At 38.1% G+C, this 27711-nt stretch overlaps 1 protein-coding gene across 1 annotated transcript in view; it reads left to right on the top strand.

Moving 5' to 3' along the window:
* The window catches only part of Thsd7b (thrombospondin type 1 domain containing 7B), an 871002-nt gene that overhangs the window by 600336 nt on the left and 242955 nt on the right, over window positions 1-27711 (top strand). Inside the window, exons 13-14 of the mRNA XM_057770607.1 lie at window positions 11289-11483; window positions 16901-17167. Coding sequence (XP_057626590.1) covers window positions 11289-11483; window positions 16901-17167 — 462 coding nt within the window. The remainder of the gene's footprint in view (window positions 1-11288; window positions 11484-16900; window positions 17168-27711) is intronic.

Here is a 27711-nt window from a genome sequence, read left to right as displayed (position 1 = left end):
TATATTGAGCCTGTAGTATATGTAAGACATTTAAATTTTTCACCACTCTATTTTCATAGAAGGTCTTACACATATTTTAAAGGTGATGAGACTAAAGCAAGAACAGTGAAATAACAGACCTAAGTCCTCTGTGTTTGTAGTTGCTGTCTGTACCTTTGCCATTTGACAACACTGAGAATTCAATCAGAGGCTATAGATTATTTTTTCTACCTTCTTCCTCCTTTTTTGAAAATTACATACATAAATATAATGTATTTACATCTTACCCCCCTACTTCTCCCCTTTCCAACTCCTTCTCTGTCCCCTAACAGCACCCATTTAAATTTATGTCTTCTTCTTTGATGATTATATATGCATATATACATCATATACCCATATGTGTGTGTGTGTGTGTGTGTGCATGTGCTTGCATGTGTGTGTGTACACATCCTGATGGGTCCATTTAGTGTTGCCACTGCATATTATGGTGTGAGAATGACTTCTTTAGCGGGGGGGGGGCTTGTCCTTGAAGAAAACTGACTCTCCCTCAGCATCTCTGTAGCTAGGGGTGGGACATTATGTGCCTTTGTCCATCTATGCTGGATGTTGACGGGTGTGGTGTTGTGTACTTAACAATTTTCTTAGGAGGTTGGAGTTGTAGCATTCATGTTAAGTCCATAATACACTATTTTGCAGTGGTCTTCCTGGTCCTCTGTCTCTTAGAATCATTTCAGTCTTAGGTGCAGGAATTATGTTATAGATGTCCCCTCTAGGGATGAGCAACCCACATCTTATTCTCTGCATTTTGGTCACTTAACGTTCTCTGCAATAAATTCATTCTATTTAAAAAAGAACACTGTGGGGATGAGGGGTGAAGCTGTACTTACCTGCTAGTGTAAAGACAACTTACAGTATAGCATTAGTTCCCTACCGGTGTCTGTGACCTCTTCTGCCATGCATGGGTTCTTCTTTTACTTCCTTATTCCTTTCTTCACTATTTCATAATAGCTTAGTATTAACTTTAAAAATTCAGTGAGTTCCAACCTAGGTGGTTTATAAAATATCAAAGTATCAGTAAAAGTTTTTATGTGTCATAGTTTCCCAATTCTAAACTTATTCACAGGAAATTATAGAAAGGGAATAAAGTATTTTCTTGTTGTTGACAAAATTCTCATTGATATACATCAGGGATTATATTTCAGATGCTGGTGCTCTTTATAATTATTTAAATTTCTTGTCTTGTTATTCAGTGTATTGTCGTCTTGGAAAAAATTAACTTGGCAGGACACAGTTCTCTAAATTGACTCAAAATTGGTTATCTAAATGTGCAATTCAAATAACATTTGTCTGCGCCCTACATTAGATAAAGTATTTTGCTATATTTGCAATTAATGACTGTGATATTCCTAACAAAGAAGATGCAGGTGATGTTGGCTTGGTGTGCAATGGAATTTTTTTTACCAGGATGTGGATAAAAACAAAACAAAAAAATAATTGAAATGAATGAATAGCTCCACCTGCAACAGAGCAGATGTCCAAATGGGAAGCATTGTGTTTCTATCATCATGTGGGCTAGTTTCTTAGCCTTAAAGCATTAAATGGCTTTGGCTTGCACCAGTTCTAAGAGGGATTTGCAGCACTCACGTAGACTTGCTCTCTCTTGTGCCCCAAATAAAGAAAGAAATTTAGAATATAATAGGAATAGGAATCTGAAAGGGGCCTGCATTTATACTCTCCCAGCATAACAAATATTTATAGTGTTCTCACTTGCATTGATTCTGCATTTAGGGATCATTGCACCTTATCACATGGCATCTCTTAATAAGTTGTAATAAAAGTGCCCCAACTATGATTTATTTTACAGTATGGCAAAATATACTTTAAAATGTATTCAAATAAACCGCAAAATTAAAAAAATAATATATAAAATTCTAGACAGATAGCACATAACAAGTTAAACCAGGATGACACAAACAACAAACAAATATCTCACTAGCAAGAAGATTGAAATAATACTCAGAAAAAAAAAGTCTCCCTGATTTTTTTAAAAAGTGCAAGTCCAGATGGACTCATTGTAATTCCCACCAGATTTTCAAAGAAAGACTAACAGCTGTGCACCTCAAACTACTCCACAATTAGAAAAAGAAAGTAGTAACTAAGCTATTTTCATAAAGCCAGTATTGCCCTGATTCCAAAATCAGAGAGCATAACAAAAATGAAATTTTAGAACATTTCCCATGATGATGATAAATGCAAAGGGTCTAAATGAAATACTGGCAAACTGAATTCCAGAACACAGTCAAATATCATATGACCAAGTCGATTTCTTCCCAAGTGTGCAGGATTGGTTTAACACATTCAAATCAATAACTATTTTCCAGCGTTTAAGTAGATTTAAGGACAGAAATCATATGATCACATCAGGATATGCAAGATAAAGGCTTCTGAAAAAATTAAGAATCCCTTCACAAGTGCCCTGAAGAGATGCAAAATAGAAGGAACATGTGTCAACATGGTAAGGCTGTATAGGAGAACTCTAAAGCCCTCATCATGGCAAATAGGGAGCTGAAAGCATTTCCATCAAAATCAGAATAGGAGAAAGTATAATGGAAAAATTAAAAATGCTGCAGGATCCCCAGCAGTAGGCAGCAGAAATGCTGTAGGTCCCCAAGCTGTGGTAGCGGGCCATGTGGTGGCAGGCAGTGGGCCCTGGGAGCAACCAGTCCCAGGCAGAGATGGCTGCCAGTCTCTGAGTGGTGGCTGGTCCCAAGCAGGGAGACATGTGACAGGCAGGCAAGAGACAGAGACATGGATAGGCATGCCATGCAGAATAAAGTTGAACATTTATTAGGTGGGTTATTGAGGGGAAGAAAAAAGGGGAGAAGAGGGGAGAGAGAGAAGAGAGAGAGAGAAAAGAGAGACAGAAGTGGGGGAAGGGGAGAAGTGGGGAGAGAGGCAGAAGTGAAGCTGCCTCTCCAAGAGGAAGATGGAAAAGAGAGAGAGCTCAGGCTGGAAGCTGAAGATCAGCTTGCCTCAGTAGATGGGGAAGGGAGTGGGCATGGCTTATCTTATAAAGAGATAAAACAATCATCACATTCCCATATTCCCATCTCTTTTATATAATATGAAGGCTGGAGGTTAAACACCATAAGTTAAAGGAATTGGGGCGGCAGATTCTTAAGACTTCTTCCTGCTTATTTGTGGGCATTGTCTTTGGGGGGAACCTGAGAAGGCTGGGTGCTGGCCACATCCTAGCATAGCTGGTCTCTTTGTTACTTTCTGGTGTTTGTGGTATGGAAATGTCTGATGTCTCTTACACCTGGTTAAGGTATTGGCAGAACAAAGAACAAAGTTAAATTAAGAAAAAAAATTTGGGACCAGGGAATCAAGAGGTGGATGTATCTGACCTATTTAAGGTGCATCCTTCAATTTGGCTCCCTGGAACTCACAAGAATTCTTTGGGTTTGTGAAAACAGAAGTTTTAGACACATACATTGTATAATGACTGTGACATATTTTTGTACAATGAAAAGTATTTTTAAGACTATGAAAGGCATCATGAGAGAGAAATTTGATTTAAAATTTGTTTGGTGAGTTTGTTCTTTTAAACTGACAAAACCTTTTAGTTATCAACCTGTATTAGAGATCTTTGAGAAGGATAAAATTTTACTTGAGTTACTGATTTAAAAAATGACAGGGAACTCACTTGGTAGGCACCCAGAGCTACTCCTCAGGGTCCTTCATAGTTGCTGAAGGTCGCATTTGCCTTTTTTTGTTTAGCACAGGGCCTGCCGGGATTCAGAAGATCCTGTGGGCTGAGAAATCTGTAGGAAGACAGGCCTACTTTGACCTGAGCAGTTACTCTGTCAATTCCAACAATTCTGTCCATGTCAGGAGATCTTCAGCTTAGATGAAAGGCAGTTTTGCCAAGTGTAGATGGATGTTGTTGTGTGCCCATTTGTCTTCTGTCTTCTTTGGAGGGAGTACAGTGCTGCTGCTAGGAGCCAACCTGTCTCTTTTTGTTATGAAAAGTTTTTTAATAATTAAATATTTAAATGCCATATTCCCTAGATCTCTGAGCAGTTGAGGGCTGTTTATCAGACATAACTACAGTAGAGAATCTGCCTGGAGAGCTGGGTCTGAGCTTGACTGTACTGGCTCCTAACAGGTAAGATTTACACTTGTAAAAAGACAAAAAGAAGAAAAAACTGCTTGCAATAGAAGGTTAACGGCAGATCTGACAATAGTAGAGAACAGCTTACTATATCTTAAATGAGAGTTGGATTAAATATAAAGTATTTTTGTAAGAGACTTAAACATGAGACTTATTGTTTTGTAGTCTGAAATGAGATGTAATGAACAATTACAACATTTAGCATAGGTGCATTTAAGTTACATGTATGATCACACACAGAGAGTGGACAGGAAATGGGCAAAGTGGATGCTCTTGGTGGGCCCTACCAAAGGCACACCACTGCACGAAACACATGCAAGAGAGTCAACAAGAGGAATTTAGTGAAAAAAAATAAGTAAACTGGTGAGTGGGGAAGACAGGGCATGCTTCAGTAAACATGGGAGAACTTGGTCACCTGACCTAGCTCTCAGTTAAGATAGCGATAAGGTCATCCATGTGATAAAGTTAACACTGGGGAACCAGGCAGGTAATACCTCAGTAAAGATGGCAAAACTTGGTCACTTGACCTGGCTTTCAGCCAAGATGGTCGTGAAGTCACCTGACCCCAGTCAAAATGGCAGCAGCCACATATTGTTTGAAAAAAACACTCAGTTAAGATGGCGGTGAAGTCACTTGACCTCAGTTAAGATGGTGGTGAGGTTACACGACCTCAGTCAAAATGGCAGTGGCCACATGTTGTATGGAAAAGCCACTCAGTTAAGATGGCAGTGAAGTCACTTGACTTCAGCTAAGATGGTGGTGAGGTCACATGACCTCAGTCAAAATGGCAGCAGTCACAATGTTATATGAAAAAAGCCTCAATTTTTGAGGGATTTTAAACTTAATAATAAGAGAGACCTAGAAGCATGATCTGTCCTGTCACTGAACCACCATGCCACAAGTTGCCATGCCACAAGCCGCGGCAGGGAGCAAAAGGCTGGATTTGAAAAAAGCCGCCTCATGGATCCGACCTATCTTGCTGGCAGCAGTAACCATGGCAGGGTCCATTTGCCTCTGTGCTGACAGTAGTTAAAAAGCTCCCACAAACAGTAGTCAGAAAGCTCCCATAAAAGTGGATCTGGCAGGACACTGGCGGAGTGAGGGTAAGAGCTAAGGCCTAGGGTTTTGTTGCCTCTAAAAGTCTTCCACCTCAGGGGGGGGACAGACCTGGATGGCTTGCTACCCACAGCTGAAATTGTGAAAACCCACAGAACTCCCACTGGATCGAAGGCCTTAATGTCAGATTTAAAATTCTGAAATTGTCAGGAGGGAAAATTCAAGAAATTATCTCAAGATACAGGACAAGGCCCCAGCTTCATGGGAGTGACTATGATAAATTGTGATGTATTGTCCACACCTGATGGTTTGTTTGAGTCACGTGATGTTGAAAAGCTCCTGCACAGAAAAGGAGGGAATGACCCCAACCCTACTGGATGAGAGAAAGTGTCTTACCTGCACGTCTGACAGACAATTACAAATACAAATGTTGGGGACTGTGGACCAACAGACCCTGAATTTCTTGTAACCATCTTGTTTTCCTCTGCTCTGAGCAGCTCTGATCATGAGACCCTGATGGCAGGGGCGTGGGTTCTGATGAATCTGCAGCTGAAAGATCCCCAGAGCTGGGGTGTGGCCAGAGCCCTATATAAGCTGCCCCTGAGCACAATAAAGTGCACATTCTTGGTATTATTGTCTCAAGGATGGCTCCATGGCCCCATCTTCCTGCCTGTCTGTCTGTCTGTCTCTGTGTTTAGATCTTTTAAAATTTTCAGCCTAGTTCCTGTAGTGCATAGCGAATAGAGTGTAGAATGGAACCAGTGTAGGTTTACTTACACAGAATTTAAAAACTAAACACTAGGAATCACACTACCCAATTAAGGGTGTCAGGGAAATGACTCGGTGGTTAACAGCACTTGTTGTTCTTGCTGAAAACCCAGTTCCTAGAACACACATGGTCATTCACAGCCATCTATAGCTCCAGTTCCAGAGGATCTGAAGCACTCTTGTGAGCTCTGAGAGAGCCAGTCATAAGGCACACATACAAACATGCAGACAAAGCTTTCAAAATAGAATACATAGGCAAAAGAAATAAACTGATAGTTCATAAAAGATAAAGGACAACAGCAAATAAACATAGGAAAAAAATCTCAACATCACTACTTATCAGAAAAGTAAGATTCCATCTCACCCCAGTCAGAACAGCTGTCATAGGAAAACCAGAAGACACATCTGTCCAGTTTGATCAGTACCATTTGTTGAAGATGCTGTCTTTTTTCCAGTATGTAATTTTGGCTTCTCTGCCAAAAACAAGGAGTCCATGGGGGTGCTGAATTACATTTAAATCTTATTGCACTTGTCAGTCTCTAGTTTTATGACAATACCCTGCTGGTTTTATGACTATAGCTCTGTAATGTAACTTGAAATCTGGGATGATGGCATTTTCAGCAGCTCTTGTTGAAGATTACTTTTTCAATTCTGTGAATAATTGTGTAGGAATTTTGGTGGAAATTGCATTGGATCTGTAGGTTGATTTTTGTTGGATGGCCATTTTCACAATATTGATACTACTGACCCAAAGGAAGGGGAAACCTTTCCTTCTGGTGTCTTTTGCAATTTCTTTTTCACTGTCTTAATGTTTTTATTGTACAAGTCTTTGGATTGGTTGTTTAGAGTTACATCAAGATATTTTAGGCTATCATGAAAGATTGTTTGTTTAGTTTTTTTAAGAGTCTCTTTGTCTTTTGCATATAGGAAGGCCACTGATACTTTGTGTGGTTTTTGTATCCTGCCACTTTGCTGAAGGTGTTTAGCAGGTATAGAGCTTTCTTTCATATATAAAAATCATATCATCTACAAATACGGATATTTTAGCTTCTTCCTTTTAGGTTTGAAACCCCTTGATCTACTTTCTGAACCTAAGTCTTCAAGTGCTATAATGAATAGTATGGAGAGATGGGCATCCTTTTAGTGGAAATGCTTTGAGTTTCCCTCTCTTTGGGTGATGCTGACTATGGGCTTGTTGTAAATTGCCTTTATTAAATTAAGGTGCGACTCTTGTATCCCTAGACTCTCCAAGACTTATCTCCATCTCCTATCATGAAGAGATGTTGAATTTGTCAAAGCTTTGTCTCCATCTAATGAGATGATCATGTGGTTTTTGACTTTTAGTCTGTTCTTCCGGTGAATTACATTTATTGATTTATGTATGTTAAACCATCTCTGAATCTCCAAGATGAAGTCAGCTTTATTATGATGAATAATCTTGTTGATGTGTTCTTGAATTAGGTTTGTAAGTATTTTATTGAGAAATTTTCATGTGTGTTCATAAGAGAAATTGGTTTGTGATTCTCTTTCTTTGCTGGATCTTTGTGTGGCTTAGGTGTCAGGGTAATTGTGGCCTCATAAAAGAATTAGGTAATAGTCCTTCTTTTTTGCAGAATAATTTTAGGAGTGTTCATGTTTGTTCTTTGAAGGTCTGGTAGAATCCTGCACTGCATCATCTGTCCCCAAGATTTTTGGTTTGGAGGTTTTTAATTACTGTTTCTATTTCACTTGGCGTTATGGGTCTGTTGTTTATAACTGCTACTTCTTTTTCACTTGGGATTATGGGTCTGTTTAAACCATTTATTTCATCTTGATTTAACTTTAGTACATCATGTATACCTTTTTTTAAGGTTTTCCAGTTTGGAGGAATATATACGCCGTCACAGTCTGTATGCAGAAAGAGTATGACAGCATGTACAAGAGTCAAACCAGACAAAATGCCAGCACCAAGAATGAGAATTGAACACAAAGTCCCAGCCCTAACCAAGAGGTTATTTGCAATTGATGCAAAAGAAAAAGGATATCAGTTTTCTTCAGTGGCATGTCTGTGGTGATATCAACCACATTCTAGGACAGGCCACATGCATGCTCAGTAGTAGATGGCCAATACAAAATGGACAAGATGTTTTGTTTTTTTTTGACTTTTTAATGAATTTAGGATTTTTTTGCCTTATTGATCTTCCTTTTTCTTATTTTTTAGTTTGTTGTTTTGATTTTTATTTTTTGTTTTTCATTTGTCCTGTTTTTATCTGAGGGGTGTATGCAAAAGAGGCAACATGACGCTGGGTGGGTGGGGAGGTAGTGAGAATCTAAGAGAACTTGAGGGAGATACGATCAAATATATAGTATGAAATACTTTTTAAATAAAAATTTTAAAAAGAAAAGGAAAACATGAACAAATGCTGGCAAGAATATGGGGAAAGAGTAAATGCTTCGACACTGATGGTAGGCAGATAAGCTTGCTCTGCTCCTATAGAAATTAATGTGAAGGAACCTCAGAAAACTAAACACAGAAGAATGTATGAGCCAACCTAGGAGTTCACCAACAGATATTTATATAAATAAAATGTGCTATAATCTCACAGATGAGTGTAACTCTCACCATCATCAAAGAGGCTTCTTTTCCCAGCAGATGGAGACTATTACAAAGACCCACAACTGCTAAAATTACAGAGAATAAGTGAAAATGGAATACCTGGTCTCATCTGATACACTGTCTCAGTTACTGTTCTATTGCTGTGGATTGGGGGGAGGGGAGACTGAGTCTGGCACGGGATTTTAAAACCTCAAAGCCCACACTTAGTGGCATACTTCCTCTAGCAAAACTGCCCCTCCTTATCTTTCTCAAATGGTCCCCAACTAGGGACAGAGATTGAAAATATATGAGCCTATGTGGGCCATTCTCCTTCAAGATACCACATACACCAGAAATGCAATCCCTACAAATTATGACTCATGAAAAAATGAAGGAAGGGCAGAAAGGTTTCAAGAGTCAAAGTACAAGGACACCTGCTGTTAGATAATGTCTTCTAGTCATGACAGGAAAGCTACACCCTTGAAATCTAACAATATGGCTGCCTAAACAAGCCTAATCAATATTGGTTGACCTGTTGACCAGTTAACTAGCTGACATGTCCATTTAAAGGGGGAATTTTCAAAATCCCTGATCTTAGATCAAAAGCTACAAACAATTAATTACTTCTGAGAGGATGGAAATTCCTTTTTTCCAGATATGAGATCCCTGATAAGTTATACAATCCCAAGTGGTCAGCTAACACACATACCTATGAGAAACACTAAATGAATTCAGTAGGGTGTGTGTGTGTGTGTGTGTGTGTGTGTGTGAGTATGAGCGTGTGTACGTGTGCATGCACATTATATAACAGTATTAAAGAAGAAGAAAAGATCATGCATTTGAGAAGGAAAGGAATGAGACCAGGGATGATTTGGAAAGGAATATGAGGGAAAGGTGAAAATGATATAATATGATACTCATGTCTGAAATTCTTAAAAAACCAAAAATTAAAAGAAAAAGATGATGTAGTATATATGCACAAAAAATTATTTTCTGATAAATACCAAATTATCCAATATACAGGTCATTGTCAGAATACATCATATACTTATGCGAACATGTTCTTATGAAGCCTAGGATTCTGTACAACAAATACATAGCAATAAGTATATTAATAAAGATTGCTAAGAAGTATAACTTATAAAATCAAAAGATAACAAAGGTTTCTAGGGCTGGAATTTGGGATCAGAGGAAAAGGAATTTTTGTACACTATAGGATGGGGATGTAGACAAATTCAGTCCTTATAAGAAACCACATGGATGTTCCTAAATAATAAAATTGTCTCCTAGGCTAGCAGTTCTCAATCTGTCACAGGGGTCACAATCAGATATCCTTCATAGCAAGTACTTACATTACGATTCATAACAGAGAAAAATTTCAACTATAAATTAGCAATGAAAATAATTTTACGGTTGGGGATCATGACAGAATGAAGAACTGTATTAAAGGGTCACAGCATTAAGAAGGCTGAGAACCACTACTCTAAGCAATACCTCTAGGTATGCAAAAGATATGAAATCATCATCATATAAAGGTTGAAAATTATCAAATCAACTAAGCAAACAGAGACCATGTCCAATAGCTGAATACGGGTAGTGGTGAAAGGTGGATCAGAATCATATGGAGGACTTATAGAAAAAAGTGTTCCCAGGTATGTTGTTAGAGATGCTGACAGGAGGATGCATACTAGCACAGAACCATGGAAACCGTATTTTCAAAAGCAGCCTGCTTGGAGACATTTCAGGTTGTAATAACCTGGGGTGGTGTGTATGTGTTAATAGCAGGTAATGAAGAGACAGAACTGGGAAGCTGCTTTACAACTTACAGCATACAACCCTCACTTCAGCACCTAAACAAAAACTTCCAGTCTACATTTGCAATAGTAGTGGGATATAGGATATGTTTATATGAAGAGAGTAGGTATCCATCCTATACATCTTGCAGAGTTCATAATTAGGCAAGGGAATCAAAGTGTCAATTATTCTTATCCAAGGGTTTTAAACCTTAGTCCAAAGCATCAAATAAAATTCCAAGGAAATTTCACAAATACTTTGCCTCATAGTTGTTAGTAATGATATGACTGGACATATTCCTAAAGAAAAAGGTTGTGGGAGAATTTTGAGAAGTTACTGGAAATTGATAAGATGCTTGTCGTGGGAATCATCACCTGGTTAGATCATGACTATTCTAGAGGAATAGAATTTAAAAAATAACTGGTGCTTAGGTATTAGTAAAGGAGAAAAGCTTATTTAGAGTTAGCAGAAATTCCTCATTAGGTACTGACTGTGATGTAAATATATCTGCTTCCATACCATAATAGTCATCTCACCATCCAAGCAAAAGAAACCCAGCCTAGCAAACGTCCATATGACTCTCTAACAATGGGCTTGTCCTTTTTGCCCTCATCTCGTCTGTTTTACCAATGTACTTTCCTACTTCTATTCCACGTCTAGGGATCGAATGCTCCTAAGGAGGAAGTATAATAAATTACTGGAAGTTATTTTGGTTTCTGTCAATGCAAGGTTTAGATTAATAATGAAACCAATTAAATCCTCAAATACCTCCAATGGCAACAATAAAAATTTAATTTCCAGGGAGCAGTGAGGTTAGCTATGTTGAACACCATATGAAATCACATATTTTCAAACCCTAGGGACTTCTACTATTTTGTCAAAGTAAAAGCACCTCACTGATTTGATCCAATTGATAACAAAAGAATGTGTGCTCTTCCCTAGCCGTCTCGTGCATCTCTGATGATAACCAGTCTGCAGAAATGACAGAATGCCTCAAGCAGATGAACGGCATGCCTCTCCTGGTGCAAGAATGCACCATTCCCTGCCGTGAAGACTGCACCTTCACCCCTTGGTCGAAGTTTACACCCTGCTCCAAGAACTGTGAAGCAACCCAGATCAGGAGACGGCAGCTCACAGGTAGGGTGGGCCTGCCGTTGCAGCTTCAGCCAAGACACGCTGCTCTGAATACCTTATTGAGAACATAGGCTCCAACAGAAAGAAATGTGGTCCAATATCTCCTTCCTCTGCACTCCCAATGCATATCCTTAAGACTTGCAACAATGCCTGAGATCTAATAGATACCTGGCTAATATTTGGAAGATGAAAGGACATTAGGATGATTGGTATCAATAAAGTTTTCTGCATAGTTTTATAATCTTTATGCTCACAAGGTGAATTTTATGCAAAAATAAATTTGCATATCCCATGGCAAAGTTCCCAGGATGTTATCTTAGCAAAAGTTTGGCAAGCTGAAAAACAGCCATTGTTTTTTTCTTTTTTGCAGAAATAACTGACATTATTGTCTTTTGCCTGATAAGCAATTTGACCCTTTCAGACTTTAATGGTATAAGGTAAAAGTCAAATTACACATGCTGATTCTTTCGTGTCTTATTGCATTCTGCCAGAATGTAATAAGATACTGTGTATCTCTGCAAAGGTTAATAGAAAATGAAGCAGATCCTAGTTTAGTTGGCACACTAGAGCATTTTTTGCTGCCAATATCAAAATAACTGTTGCAAAATTTACTGTTTATATAGGTAATGCCATGTGATTTCTCTTAAGTGTATATGTATTTGTGTTTATAAGAAAAAAATTCAATGAAATTAGAACCAAAAGAAAAATAACAGAATAATCACCGAGATAATATAATTGGCATCAACATTTTAAGGACTGAGCACAGATGATCATTGGTTATTGTGGGCAGTTTAAAGTCTCTTGGTTTCAAGACCCCACTGTTCAAGAGCACTGTTTTCTTGATAACATTAATAATTTAACTTGTAAAAATGGTTCACTTGATAGACTAGAGCTTTTGCAGAATTTCTGCGTATACCTGTACTTAGAAATCTACATTCAAATGAAGGTAAAATATGTAATCACAAGAGAATTTGCAAATAAGGAACATTGCCCTTACAGCTTTATATAAAAACGTATGTAATTATATGTAACACTGCTTCCATGGTTCAGATGAAAACACTTGGGAGGCAGAGACAGGCAGATCTTTGTGCCTGGTAAATAGAGCTAGTTCCAGGACAGGCTCCTAAGCTACAAAGAAACCCTGTCTCGAGAACCAAACAAAGAACAACAACAACAAAAATCTCATAGAAAAAGCAATCCAATAGGCTAGATTAAACATGACAGACCAAATCTGAATTTAGAGACTACTCTACAGCTAGTTTGCTATCCTGCACACACACAGTGTGTCAGAAATCATTACCCTAGCAACACTTCACATCTCTGAGGTGACAGAAAACTTCCTTTGGTGAGAAAGATTGTAGCCAGGGTTATCCCTTGTCTTAGAGGTTTGATAATGATATTTAACACCTGTAAAAGAAGAGCAACTGTTTTGCAGCTAGCACCATTTATGTTGCAAATTGTTAAAAGTTGAATGAATTGGCATTTTAAGATGTATTTTCTGTAAAAGTACACGTTGGAGATTGTATTAATTATTCTATAATTGAAAGTTAGTGATTACTTTTACCAAAAGGCTACTCAGGAGTTACTGTGTTTTATGAGCTGCTACTATTTTAGCTAGCTAATTGATTTTTGCACTCCTTCTGTCTAGATGACAACACAATTGACCAGTTTCATAAAATACATTAGTCATGAAAAATGAAAGAACCATTTAGACGAATACTGATAAACAAAAAGCCAAAGACACATTAATGAACTGATTTATTTTCCCCCATTTTCAAGGCTTATTATTATGATGTTATGTTGACAGGAGGTTTCTGTCCTGCTCGGTCCCACAGCCATTCAGTCTCCAAAAAACACACGGAGTTCTACATTAATCATAAACTGTTTGGCCTAGCAATCTCAGGCTTCTTATTAACTCTTATAACTTACATTAGCCCATAATTCTTGTCTGTGTTAGCCACATGGCTTGGTACCTTTCACCAGAGAGGCATTCTTATCTTGCATCCTCTGTGTCTGGCTTCCTTTGTGTTGATGGCAGACTGACTCTTCTCACCTTAGAATTCTCTGTTCTCGTTGCCCCACTTGTACTTCCTACTTTATTACCCCACCAAACTTCCTGTCGTGCTACTAGCCAATCAGCATTTTATTAAAATACAAGTGGCAGGGTACAGACCATTGTCCCACAGCAGTGTTAATTCTTGTGTTTTGAATTTTTCCCATGATACTTGGCAGAACTTTTAATGGATGTTCTAATGTGAATGGCAATAGAAATCTTATAACTTAGACCATGTGACACAGACACACAGCATGTAGGTCCTAATACAATGCACTCCTTTGAATGTTGGCCATCTAGAGTATCATCTTTTTTGTTGCAGTTTTTACCAAGGGTCTTTAATTTACCATCTGGATGTTCCTTATTTGTTTCTAAACTAATATTTATAGATTCTAGACTGAGAGGTAAGTAAAACAATTGTTTATTCAATGATGGATATACTCCATTCAGTATCCAGGTGTGGGAATATACACTTACACTGTGGCTGAAGGGGAAAGGTCTTCGGGTGTCTGCTGGGGATTGATTTGTTTAGTCTAGCTTTGTCTTAGTCTAAAGGTCAGTGCTGATTTTCATTAGAATGTAATCAAAATGAAGCCCTAGTGCTAATGTGTTCCTTATTGGGAGAATCCTTTCTGCATTAACTCACTTCAATCCTCCTTCAAACAGGGAGGCCGTATAATTAAGAGGGAAGTCACAATCAGAGACAGCATCCATTTGTACAGGATGTTTGTTCTGTGGTAACTTGTGTTTTCTTTGTAGATGAGTATCTTCTTCCTGGTCTTCCTTTTTGTCATCCCCCTTCTCCTTCTGTTTTTCTTCACTGTAGAGGGAAAATTAAATTGGAGATTTAGAAGTGTGAGCAAATTGAGGGGTATCTGTTAGAAAGAAAGAAAAGATAATATAAGGGTTCTATAAACTAATGTTTATAAACTATAAATGTTGGCATTAGTCCTAAGCAGGAATTATACCAAAATAATTTGTAGATAACACTTTAATCTTCCCCTGACATTGTTGGCAAATACAGGGGACACTGTGTGTTACAGAGGGTGAGGTTGGTTATACCACAATGAATTCAACAGATGTTTTAAGTAGAGGTTTCTAGCCTATGGCCCAGACACTTGAGCAAGAAATCTTTGATAAAATTCATAATTAGGAGTGTAAGAATTATTATTAGTAATCTAAGCTCTATTAAATGAATCAAGAGATGAGAACCCAGGAGGGTACCAACAAGGAAGCACATCAGCAAAGTGGAGTACAGAGGGAGAAATTCCACTAAGCAAGTAAAGCAGTATAAATAAAATGTAGCTGGAGGGATGGTGGAGCCCAAAGTAATGGACAAAGGGGCATATTATTATGGGATTTCGGAAGAAAATCTCAAAGATAAGGTTATAATCAGCACACTGAGAGAGCACTGACAATCAAATTTGAAAGATAAGAAATTGCTTCCCAATGCATGTTTGTTTTATCATTTTGGTAAAAGTGATGTCAAGGTACAGGATAGACTTGGAATCCAAGACTAAATGGGCTGAAAACAAAGAGGAAGTTGCAGAGATGGAAATGAAGCTCCATAGCACTTCATGTGAGGAGTACTGCTCTAGCCAGGGCTGATGGGAGGAAATAGGACTGTGTGGTGATCAATATCATAGTCAAAAAGTTCTTAGGTCAGTGTTGTCTGTACTTCTCAAAGTGGTTCTAAGTGCTCCAATGACAGACATGAGTGAATACAGCACTCCGAAAGGCCAATAGATAGGAAACATCACGGTAGAGCAATCCCAAGTCAAGGGATGCTTTGCACCAGGAGTGATTCAGATTCAACAGAAATCTTACTAAATTATTTGTAAACATTAAATAACATGTTAAAAAATCAATCATCCACCAGGAAACATTTGTAGAAATGTGTATGAGGTAAAATATGTGACAAGGAGAAAACTTCTCACATATCAGCTTATATCAAGTATTTGCAAGAGAGCCATAAAGACCACAAATAGACCAGCAAAGCTTCCTATGACTTGTACAACCAGCCGTGAGTCAAACTATTGATTCACTAGTGAGAGAAGAAGTGGTAGAATGATTACATCAGGGAAAGCTTTAGTGCTATATAGGAAACATGTCAACAGGGGAGTTCTATCAAGTGTTAGGCCAGGCTGGAATCAGGAAACACTGTTACCGAGCAGTCAGAGGTCTGAACATGTTTCTCCATTGTCATTACTCAAAGCTGGGAATGCAGCTAAAAGTACCACCAAAGTTAGTAGGTAAGGTGAAGTTGCCAGCATTCTCAGCTTCAAAGGATTTCTCAAATGGACCTCACTGGCTTTTCTCAAATTGAGAAACGTGTTCTGATTATTTACTTAAATTTATCGCTTATTTGAGCATTTATAAATTGTCTTATTTCAGGAAACAAGATGAGTTTCACTTTGTCTATACCATCTTAAATAACCACCACCTTCTTTTTGGGCTTGTGATGCAAGAATGCAATTTTGCTTTTTGGAGAAATTAATTTTTAGGGTTTTTTTTTGTAGGAAAAGGAAAGGGCTTGCCACTTATGCTTTTATTGGATTCTCCAGAAATCACTAGTTTAAAGAAGATAATGTAGTAAGGAGGCCGCTTGTTTCATTCCCAGCTGCTTAGCACTGAAATAATCACACAGAAACTGTATTAAATAAATCACTGCTTGGCCCATTAGCTCTAGCTTCTTATTGGCTAACTCATACATATTCATTTAACCTATTTCTATTAATCTGTGTATGGCCACATGGCTGTGGCTTACTGGCTAAAGTTCCAGCATCTGTCGCCAGGAGGGCTACATGGCTTGTCTCTGACTCTGCCTCCTTTCTCCCAGCATTCAGTTTAGTTTCCCCTGCCTGCCTAAGTTATGCCATATCTTAGGCTCAAGTCAGTTTCTTTATTAACCAATGTTATTCACAACATACAGAGGGGAATCCCACACCAAGACAAGGATAACCAAACCGTTTTATTAATTATACAAAGTGACAGTGATAACAACTGTACAAAGCCCATCTTGTCTAAGCAAAGTTTGACTGGGTTAATATTGGGATGGGAGAAAAAATAAAAAAACAATTAATAAGAGTTTTATGATTATTGAATTAGCATAACAAGTATAATGTCCTATATTTAAGACAAAAATTATTTTTATTTTCAAATTAATTTAAATATCATGATTTCTCAGAATACTGCCTACATTGTCCTAGAATTTATTTCTATTTCCATGGCAAAAAAAAAAGAGTAAAAAAAGAGATTGAAACTTTATTTAATGCTTGCTGTTCAACTGGTTGTATCTACAAAAATGTGATTGGCTTTTAACAGAACATTAGATACAAAATTAACATCATTGCATGTCTTGTCTCAGGGAAAAGCAAGAAGAGAGAGAAATGTCAGGATGCTGCCCTGTACCCTCTGGTGGAGATAGAACCATGTCCCTGTGACGCGTTCATGTCCCATCCTTATGGAAACTGGTCAGCTTGCATTCTACCAGAAAGCAAAAGGGATCCTCAGCGAGGAGGCTTATGGGAGCAAGGAGCCGACAAAGAATGTGGAGAAGGCGTGCGCTTCCGAGCGATAGCATGCTCTGATAAAAATGGAAGACCCGTTGACCCCTCGTTCTGCAACAGCTCTGGTAAGGAGTCCCGCAAGAAGTCACAGATGAGAACTTTCACACACCTCAGGAGGTTTGTCCCCAGTCTGGAAATTGTCGTAGACTCATTCTTTAAGAAAGGTCTTCATTCTCATTTGCCAACAGCACACTGCCACCATGAAATCAAAGCGTGTGGAATGCATAGTACTCTCTCTCCCTCCATTGTTATCTGAACTACACAAATGGCAGGTGCGGGACCCCCTCAGTCTTTCCTTAATTGGCCTTGCCTTATTGACCTTGACTTATTGGTAACTTGCTTCCTATTAGTGAGCAATGTTGTTCTTCGGGGAGAAAGCACAAACCCCATAGAAATGACTGCATATTTTATGTGTTTATTTATGTATCTGTGCTTTCAACATATACATGAGGAGAAAACGCCTCTTGAGTTTCTTCTGAGGTAGCTGATAAAACAGTAATGGGAAAAACTGACTTTCAATGTTTCCAGTGTAAATATAAATGCACAGAGTGAATAAAATAATAGAAATGAATGGAGCCATCTGGGCGAGTTTTGTTAGATATTATTTGTAGAGAAGATTGGATTTTTTTTTTGAGCCTTAAAAGTCTGAACTATGAGTGAATGGAGGTTAAATTCAGCTGCAGTTCAGGTGGTGGACATGGCTGGGACTGGCAGTCACGATGGAGTCTATGCATTTCTGGTTTTAGTTTGCCCCTTATGTTACCTTTCGTTAATAAGATCCAGCAAGGTATGGCTTCTGCAGAAAAGTACTGCAAAAAAAAATTCCTGTTTGGTTAATTGTGTAAGCAGATGGATAGAATTTAGTCTTTGCCCGTGATATCTTGAATTTAGAAAGCTTTTTCATTAATACTAAAAACAATAAATTAAATTTGGCTCTAATATAAGAGTAAGGAAAATGACGGGGTTTTGTTTGTTTGTTTATAGCAGAGTGCTAGTTCATCTTTAAGGAAGACATATCCATACCAGTGTTTAGATGCAAGTCGAGGTTCAGTGATTCTCTGAGTCACTGCCACTGTCACCACCACCTGGCTCCTTGGTTAGACTGCACAATTGTATGGAGTGATCTGACTGTTATAAATATTAACATCAAAAATGAACACATTTTATGAAGTCAGGGTTGGTAGAATTCAGCTTTTATGTGCAAATTGTTTTATATAGTCACTATATAAAAGCATGTATATTGAATATTTGCTACATACGTTTTCTTCTTCCTTCCAAATGCTAAGTAGGCTGAACTCAGCCAGGCTCCAGAGATGTAGGATCATCTGGCTGTAGACCTAATCTTTTATAATTTGTGTTTACTAGCATAAGGTTACCTCTCAATTGCACCTCCTGTTAGAGAGCACACCCTCCACTCATGCGCCTTTGTATAGCACACACTACAGTCTCACTGTAACATTTCACCCCTGGAGCCCCTCACTAATGACTCTCTTCTCTTGGCACTGTGATAAACTACAGAGATGTGGCCAAAGCAAATTAGCAGTGGAAGCTTGAGGGTACAGTTCACCCTAACAGGGAGGCATGGCGACAGGAGCTGAGCCTGCCTTCACACATCTTAGGGCATTGCCAGTGCTCAGCTGGCTTCCTCATTTCCCTCATGTCCATTCAGTCTAGGACCTCAGCCTAGGAGATGATGCCATATACAATCAAGGTAGGTCTTCCTGGCACAATTATTCCTTATGGAAACACTTCCATAGACATACTCAAAGTGTTTGACCTTGAAATGTATTAACCCTATCAACTTGACAGTCAAAAATTGGCCCTTCCAGCACCCCCAAACTCACGTTGCTCTCATTATACAAACTGTTCAGTCCATCTCCATGAGCCCTTAGAGTCTTCTCACTTCCAAAAAATTCCAAGTTCAAAGTTTCTTTTTTTTAAAGATTTATTTATTTATTTATGTATACAACGTCCCTTCTATGTGTGCATTCATGCCAGAAGAGGGTGTCAGATCTCATTGTAGATGGCTATGAGCCACCATGTGGTTGCTGGGAATTGAACTCAGGACCTCTGAAAGAGCAGTCAGTGCTCTTAACCTCTGAGCCATCTCTCCAGCCCTCAAAGTTTCTTGTGAGACTCCACGTAAAGAGTTGTGAGCCCTACAAAATCAAAATGAAAATACCTATTTCTAGCATACAAAATCACAAATAATATACATTCATATCATTAAAAGAGGGAGAGAAAAAAAAGGATTTATTAGACCAAAGCAAGACCAAAACCTAGCAGGGCAAATATCAAAACACTATCTGTTGTCCTCAGCTCACAGTGGGGTACTATGAACTTCAAAGGACTTAAGAAACACTGCCTCTTGACCCTGCTGGTTGCCATTCCCATGGTCTCTCTCTGAGGCTGGGCCTGCTTGCTGATAGTACCTTTGCCTGGGGACAGTCTTTCTTTCCAGGGTCTTCATTGCCACCTCTCTCTCTCTCTCTCTCTCTCTCTCTCTCTCTCTCTCTCTCTCTCTCTCTCTCTCTCCTCTCTCTTCTCTCTCTCTCCTCCATTTGTTAGCCCCCTACAAAAATTTGAACCTTCTGACATATTCCCTAGCCTCCAAAGTGTAGTGAATCTGAACGAAGGCATTCCCAGGGCCCCGCCACCTGGCCGGTATAGATGTGACTCTAACACCTTTCTAGAGCAAAGAAGGTGTGTTTCGATACTTCTCAAGGGATAGTGTTCCTTGGGTAAAGATCCTTGCTTTGCAAGCCTGGGGACCTAATTTGAATCCCCAGCACCCAGCACCCAAATAAAGCAAAGCATTGGGAATGGCATTGGTACCTGTGCTTAATAACATCAGCATTTGGGGGTGGAGACGAACAGATCCCAAGAGTGCTTTGGTCAGCCACCCTCACCAAATCAGCAAGCTTCAGGTTCAATAAGAAACTTCTTCCCAGGGCAAGAAGAAAGAGACCTTCTGTTCAGGCTCATGCACCCAGATGTGTTCGTGCATCTGCATCTCCCTACCACACCCTCTCACATGCACACATACACACTAAAATAAAGTATAAGAAAATAAGGGGAGGTGAGGACAGGTCAAAATGTGTACTGTCCACTTCCACTAGGCATTGCCCCGCAGAGTCTTTCCCAGGCCGTGTGGGAAACTGCAAAACAAATGAAACCAAATAATGGTTTAAAGTGCCTAGATTTAAAGTGTAGATGCAAAACCATTACTCTCGCAAATAACGTGCGCCTGCAAAGAGCAACCCCTGGAGGAACCCTGTTCTCTCCAACCCTCTACAGTTAATAAATGAATCCGGTAAGTTTTCAGGGTACAAGATAATATTTCAGAAGTCAGCAATTATAATTACATTAAAAAGGAATCATCAAGCCGGGCGGTGGTGGCGCACGCCTTTAATCCCAGCACTTGGGAGGCAGAGGCAGGCGGATCTCTGTGAGTTCGAGACCAGCCTGGTCTACAAGAGCTAGTTCCAGGACAGGCTCCAAAACCACAGAGAAACCCTGTCTCAAAAAACCCAAAAAAAAATAAAATAAAATAAAAAAATAAAAAGGAATCATCAGAGAATCTAGCTGAGAAATATTTTTTATTAATCATAACATCAGTGTCTGGAGCTATGCTGTGGCCATGGGCCATGTCTGAGTCCAAGTCCTACTGAAGTCAGGGTCTGTGCTGATTGATGTATGTGGCCCGTGTTACTACCAAAGGCCATGCGTATGTAAGTGGTCTGCTTTGACACCTGAGGCCATGGTGATATCCATGGTCCAGGCTACCTCTGAGGGCCTTCTCTGGGTCCTTAGTCCCACTGCAGCAAGGTCACTGAGGGCAGGCCACTGAGAGTTTGACCATGTTCCAGTGTGTATATAGATAACACAAATTAGACTTCATTTGGGGGGGAGGGAGTCACAAGGATGGGAGGTTGGATATGATCAGAATGCATGATGTTAAATTCCAAAAGAATCAATAAAAATATTATGTTGAAAAACATAATAGCATCAGAAAAATGCAATGTACTTAACAACAAATTTTAACAAAAGAAATGAAAAATATGCAATTTAAATTCATAAAGCATTATTTACAGAAATCAAGTACCTAAATAAATGGGAACTCACTATGGTAATAGATGATAAATCTTAAACTGATTAAAATTTAAATACTTCTCAGTTGACCTCTAGATTCACTGTAATTCCTACCTGAAGTTTGATTTGCTATTTTGAATAAATTTAGAAATGACCCTAGAGTAGTATTGAAATATAGTAAAGCAAGGGCATTTGGACAATTTTGAAAGAGAACAGCATGGTTCTTGATTTCAAAACATTACAAAGATCCAGTTATTAAGACCAGGTGGTACTGTCATCACGGGCACATATCAGAATGAAATATAGCTGGGAACGAAGCAAATGCCTCCATTTATGAGCAAATGATGTCCAGCAAGGGATCCAGGATAATTTCATAAGGAAGGAGTGCATTGTTCCAAGAATAATGCTGAAAAAAAGTGGACATACAAAGGGACCAAGCTTGAAACTATCCTCACCCCAAAGCAAAACTCAATGCAAAGTGGATATAGGGCTAAATGGCCAAAAGTTAGAACTATTAGGAGACAACATGACTCCCTTTTCTGATTAACGCCAGGAAGCATCTTCTTGGATGTCACACCAAAAGCACTAGCAACAAAGGAAATATAAAATTGACTTTAACAGAAAGAAATACTTTCGTTTTTGTAACAGTACCATCAAGAATGTATGCAACCAGTGTTACCTTGATGTCAAATTGAAAATGACTCTATAGCAAATAGCACACACACACACACACACACACAGAGTTCCAAATCCTTGAAGAACATAGATTCAACAGTCTTCAATATAGTGCTAGCAGAAATATTCAGTTGTGTGACTATGTGGCACTTTCAACATGAAATACATGATGATTTCATGTAATGTGATGGGTCACAATAAAAGATAAGAGACAAAAAGCATAGGGCTTTCTCAGTAAATGTAGAAAAATCCTTGGAAACCTTCAGTGTCTTGTGTGATGAAAAATTCTGCATGGAGATGAACATGGCAAGGGCTCGGTTGTGAGGCCATAGTTAGCCTGGACTCTGCAGTGAAAAATCTAAATATTTTGTCTAATTTTGAAAACAAGGCATGGTTACATTTTTCTGCTAGGTGTTATTAGGACAATTAGGTAAGAAAAGGAAATAAAAGACATCTAAACAAGAAAAGAGGAGGAATAAAATTGGCTCAATTATTCAGAGACTGCAATCTTGTGGGGGAGCTAATGAAGATTCCAATGAAAATCTTTTAGAACTGATACAGGAATTGCTTAATTTGCAGGCTACAGAAATAAGTTCTATGTCTATACAGTGAAACTAATGCTCCAATACAGACACTAATAAAGTGGAATGGTAAAGTACCAAGGGATCTGATCGGGGAAACGGGAGAAGGGGAGATCTTTAGGGAAGGGGAGAGAAGCAAATACAGAAGCTTGTGGGAGGAGAGTAAAGGAGAGTAAGGGGCTAAAAGGGAGCTGATGGGGAGCTGAGAAAATGAGCTCCTTTTTGGGGAAGCAGAGGGAGGTGGGTAAAATAGGGATGTCTGGAAAAGCAACAAGGAATTATATTATTAACTTTTTTTTTTACTAAAAATAAGTTCAATTCACATAATTCAGTGCGTGTGTGTGTGTGTGTGCGTGTGTGTGTATACATATACTTATGTATGAAGGGGAACACCCACACCATATGTAATTTTAATAAACTTTCTCATCTGGACTGATGGTGCTCCCTCAAAGAGCTAAAGACCACCTTACAAAAACCCTAATACCAGGCAAGAAAAGCCTTCTTTTGGGTTGTTTACTAAGGTTGTCCAAGAGACTCTCAAAACACATCACCTATTGTTTTTGCCCCCTGGTTGCCCTTATGTAGAATGTAAATCCCTATTGCTGAAGATACATGCACTTCAGAAACAGAGCTCAGAAACCCCTAAGCTGGAACTGATTTGAATGCTCCCTCCCTCAGGATTAGCTTTCATGACACTAGAAGAATCATATAAACTTTCAAAGGAGGAGGTAGACAACAGTCCTACCAAATTATGACCCCTAAGAACCATATCAAAGGCCAACGTGCCCAATAATCCTAAGGATGCAGCAGGGGAATGCATCTGGTGGCAGTCACCTGCAGCTCTCTAATTTGACTTAAGACCCACTCAACAAGAGGGAAACCATGGCTGGTACTGGAAACTCAGTGCTAGTGAAGTCTTGATGATTGGAGGAGAATCCATAACCACTAATTTACTGAGACAGTATAATACCTAATGGAAATCTACAAACATTTGTCCTTATAGACACAGATAAGTATAGCCTTTACCTCAAGAAAATGTCTCTTTGCAACAGACAGAGACCACCACAGAAAGCCACAACCAATCAAAATGCAGAGTCATGAAGCCCAGTCCCAATGGATACATTTACAAAACACTCTCACACCAAAGACTTGGGGGACACTGTGGAGGAGGTGGTGGAAAGATTATAAGAGCAGGAGGATCAAAGAGTTTTCTGTGAGATTGTGTCTTCTAGTAATCTCAGAAGCTACACCTATAAAGTCTTACAATTATGATTGCTCAAATATGAGCTGACCAAGGATAGCTCCAATAGATGTGCCAAACTGGGGGAGGAAAAGCCCACAAGCCTCAACCATACATAAGGAACTACAGGCAACTGAGTGAAGCTGAGAGCTGGAGAGGTGAAGAGAGCACCATTTGTTTGTTCAGTGCTATATGGTCAGCCATGAAAGCATGCATGTTAGTAACAGTATATACACTGAACAGGTAATAGTTATATTTAAGAATGTATATGTTTATACATATATATTCATACAATAATAATTAGTGAAAAAAGAGACCATGCATTGGAAGGAGAGAAAGAGGGAGGATTTGGAGAGTAGAGTATGGGAGGATTTGGAAGAGTAAACATAAGTGAAAAATTTTGTAATTATTTTATAATCTCAAAGATTAAGAAATGATCCTATTTATGGAAGTTTCCAAAAGAATAAAATAGTAATAAATTTAAACAAGAAAGTAAAAGAGCACTTAATTAAAATCTAAAATACCTTAGTGAAGGAAATTGAAGATAACATAAAAAATAGAAGAATCACCTGCATTTCTGGATCAAAGGAGTAATATTGTCAAAATATCCATTGTAACTTAAGAAATTTACAGATTCAATGTGGCTACTGTTAAAAATCTAGTAGCATTTTTCAAAGAAGTAGCTTAAATAACCTTTAAAAAATATACGGAACTTAAATGACCTTGAATAGCTCAAATACAATGAGTAGAAAGAACAGAAATGAAACCGTCACTTCCTGCTTTTGGATATTACAAAGCTCAATTGATTTAGCCAGCAAGGTATTAGCATAAAATCAGGTACATAAACCAGTAGAATGGCGTAGACAACCCAGAAATAAACCATAAGGTCATGCATTCTATGGATCTCACACAATTAGTTCGTTTCTATAGAGGAACAGAACTTACAGAGTATATAAATATGTGCACATATATATTTGTATGTATATATTATATATAATATAAATATATATTTCTATCTATACATAAATATAGATAAATGTATAGAGAGAAAGGGAAGGAGGTAGAAGAGGAATGAGATGGAGAGGGAGAGACAGAGAGAAGCAGAGAGAGATTACAGGTGATAGACAGACAGACAGATGAGAACGATTACAGGGAATGATCCACCTAGTCCACTGTTGATTTTCTTTCAATGGATGGTCCAAGAATCCTGTAGTTGCTCAGTCCACAAGTGTTGTGGGAGGTCGCTTGTTTGTTCCCAGCAGCCCAGACTCCTGAAATAATCACTCAGAAACTGTATTAACTAAATCACTGCTTGACCTATTAGCACTAGCTTTTTATTGGCTAGCTCTTACATCTTACTTTAACCCATTTCTATTAATCTGTATATTGTAACATGGCTGTGGCTTACTAACAAGGTTCTGTTTGGCATCTGTCTCTGGTGGGCTACCTGGCTACTCACTGACTCTGCCTTCTTTCTCCAAGCATTCAGTTCAGTTTCCCCTGTCTAGCTCTGTTTTGCCCTGCTGTAGGCCCAAAGCAGTTTATTAATCAATGGTAATCACAGCATATAGAGGGGAATCCCACATCACCTCCCCTTTTCTGTCTAAATGAAAAGAAAGGTTTTAATTTTAACAGTAAAATTACATATAACAAAACAGGGATCAAGCAAGAATTACAGTTACAATATTTATATCTACTTTATCTTTTATCGTAATTAGGGAAAATGATAATTATAACTATATTCTTCAACTCCATCAAAGACCTCAGAAGGATGCAATATTACATAAATAATCAGGAAGTGCATTGTAAGCAACTTTCAAAACTTTATAATTGACAGGGACATCTTTCTACCTGGAGAGTAACCCAAGGTTCTTCTATATCATTGGGGCATCCAATCTTCAGCCCCCAGGTCTATAGTATCTAGCAGACTTTTCCATGAAGTAGGAAATTTGAAGATCTATTCTGTCTTGTAATGGGAAAGTCATCAGTTGCTTTCTTCTGTGTCCTGCAGAATGTCTGGAAGACTCTTTCATGTAGCAGAAATTCCAAAGAACTGTTTCACCTTCTTTAGGCAACTTCAGCAGTCATTTTTCTGTGGGTCCTGCATGTCCAGTTCGTTCAGCATAACATCAAGCAACCAGGCAAGAGCAGTTTCTTGTCCAAATGGCTAACAAATTACATAAGGAGCCTCTTTGATGCCCATCATCCTCTTGAAGTAGACTGGTGTTGCCAGAAGCAAGTGTGTTTTATTATCATGAAAAGTCTTACATTCTTAAAACATTTTAAGTCCCATATTCTGAAGGTCTCTGAAAGAGCTGAAGAATACCTATCTAACTGAAATATATCTCTATACATCTAAAAAACTGAACCAATATGACTACAAGCTTGACTATCATAGATGATTATTTATTAACCTATAATTCTTAATTATATACTACATTTTTAAATGAGTTGCAGAAACATACTACTTTAATCAAGAACATAAATATACATATAACAAAATTTACCATAAATGTGTATCAATAAGCCAAGATCCATACCAATGCAAAATAGCCATCTCTATAGTATATCCCCCTTTAAATGTAAACAAACATTTAAAAAAGCAATAATTTAGGGAATTTGTGCATAGTTCTTTCCAAACTGCTTCATGCTTTTTGTTGGGCAAAGTAGTTTTTGAAGGTGTTCATGGAGCCCTTTCCGGGGGACTTGATCCATCAAACCACATTAGTCTGGAATGATTCCACAGGTTCTTATCCTCTGTAGAAACAAAAAGAGCACTTCTTTTCCAAAGCAACATATCCTTAGACCCAAATTTTGAAAACAAGATACTTTTAAAGTATATATGTTGGTTTAGCTTAGAAGCCCATACAATGAAATGTTTCTTTGTACTTAACTCCTTCACAGTCAAAAAAATTAAAGAAAACACAATAATATACATAATCCAGACTCTCTGTGTATATTCCATCTTTATGTGGCTTATTTTTCTTACTCTATTACTTTTTCTACAAGTTTAATATTTATTATCTTTATACCTTTAATCTATGAATGTCTATACTCTTTTATATTACTTTTACTGTCTCTTTACTCTTTTTCTTCTCTCTTCCAAGGTTATGTACATTTAATTAACACTGTGACCCATTTAGAGGTCCATATCTGTCTGAATCTGTCTTTATTTTGTATATGTAATTATTTACTAATCAGAAGCATCTTTTTTTAGTATAAAAAAGGGTTATTCATTTAGGGGTAAATTCAGAGATCACAGACCTCTGCATGAACAGTGAAACAGGAACTGAATTCAGCAGCTGGAAGAAAGAGAGAGTGTATGCTTTACATTGTTTACATTGGCATTTATAGTATATGAGGCCATACCCAAGAGGGTTGGTAACTTAAAGGTTACTGGCTGTAGGAATTCCTACAGCCACCTCTTCCTTTTGTTTAAATAAGAGCATAATACAAAATTATATACAATAAGAACAAATATAAAGTATAAAAATTAGAATTACAACCAGCATAAACAATATCAAACAAAATCATATGATAAATGTTTTAATAATTATCTTATCCTTAGGAGTATAAGTATTATATTATAAATAACTTGGTCAAGTCATGAGAGGAAAGTAACTATGATAACACAAGGATAATGTCTCAGCTGGTCCTCAGTATGTGCAAGAATCTCAAAGTAGGTTCTAATGACAATGAAGGAATGAACTTTACATCAAGAGAAAACAAAGAGAGAGCAAGCTTCCTTATTCTGTGCCCTTTATATAAAGAGAGTTATGGTTTGACCACAGTGGTGACACTTATGACTAGGTTAAATATAGAAGGCTAATTGGCAATTATGGGTTGAGATTTCCTAGTGAGGCATTCATATCTTAAAAGAATTTTGTTATTTCAAGGATGCTGTTTGAGCAATATTTGATTATTTTGTAAGGGACAAATTAACAAATCTCCACTGTTAAATGAAATCATATATATATATATATGTATATATATATATACACACACGCACATATATATATAT

This window comes from Chionomys nivalis, chromosome 5 (assembly GCF_950005125.1).
Source record: "Chionomys nivalis chromosome 5, mChiNiv1.1, whole genome shotgun sequence".
Lineage (NCBI taxonomy): Eukaryota > Metazoa > Chordata > Mammalia > Rodentia > Cricetidae > Chionomys > Chionomys nivalis.
Note: the sequence above shows the minus strand (reverse complement) of the source record. Positions and strands in the feature narration are given on the sequence as shown.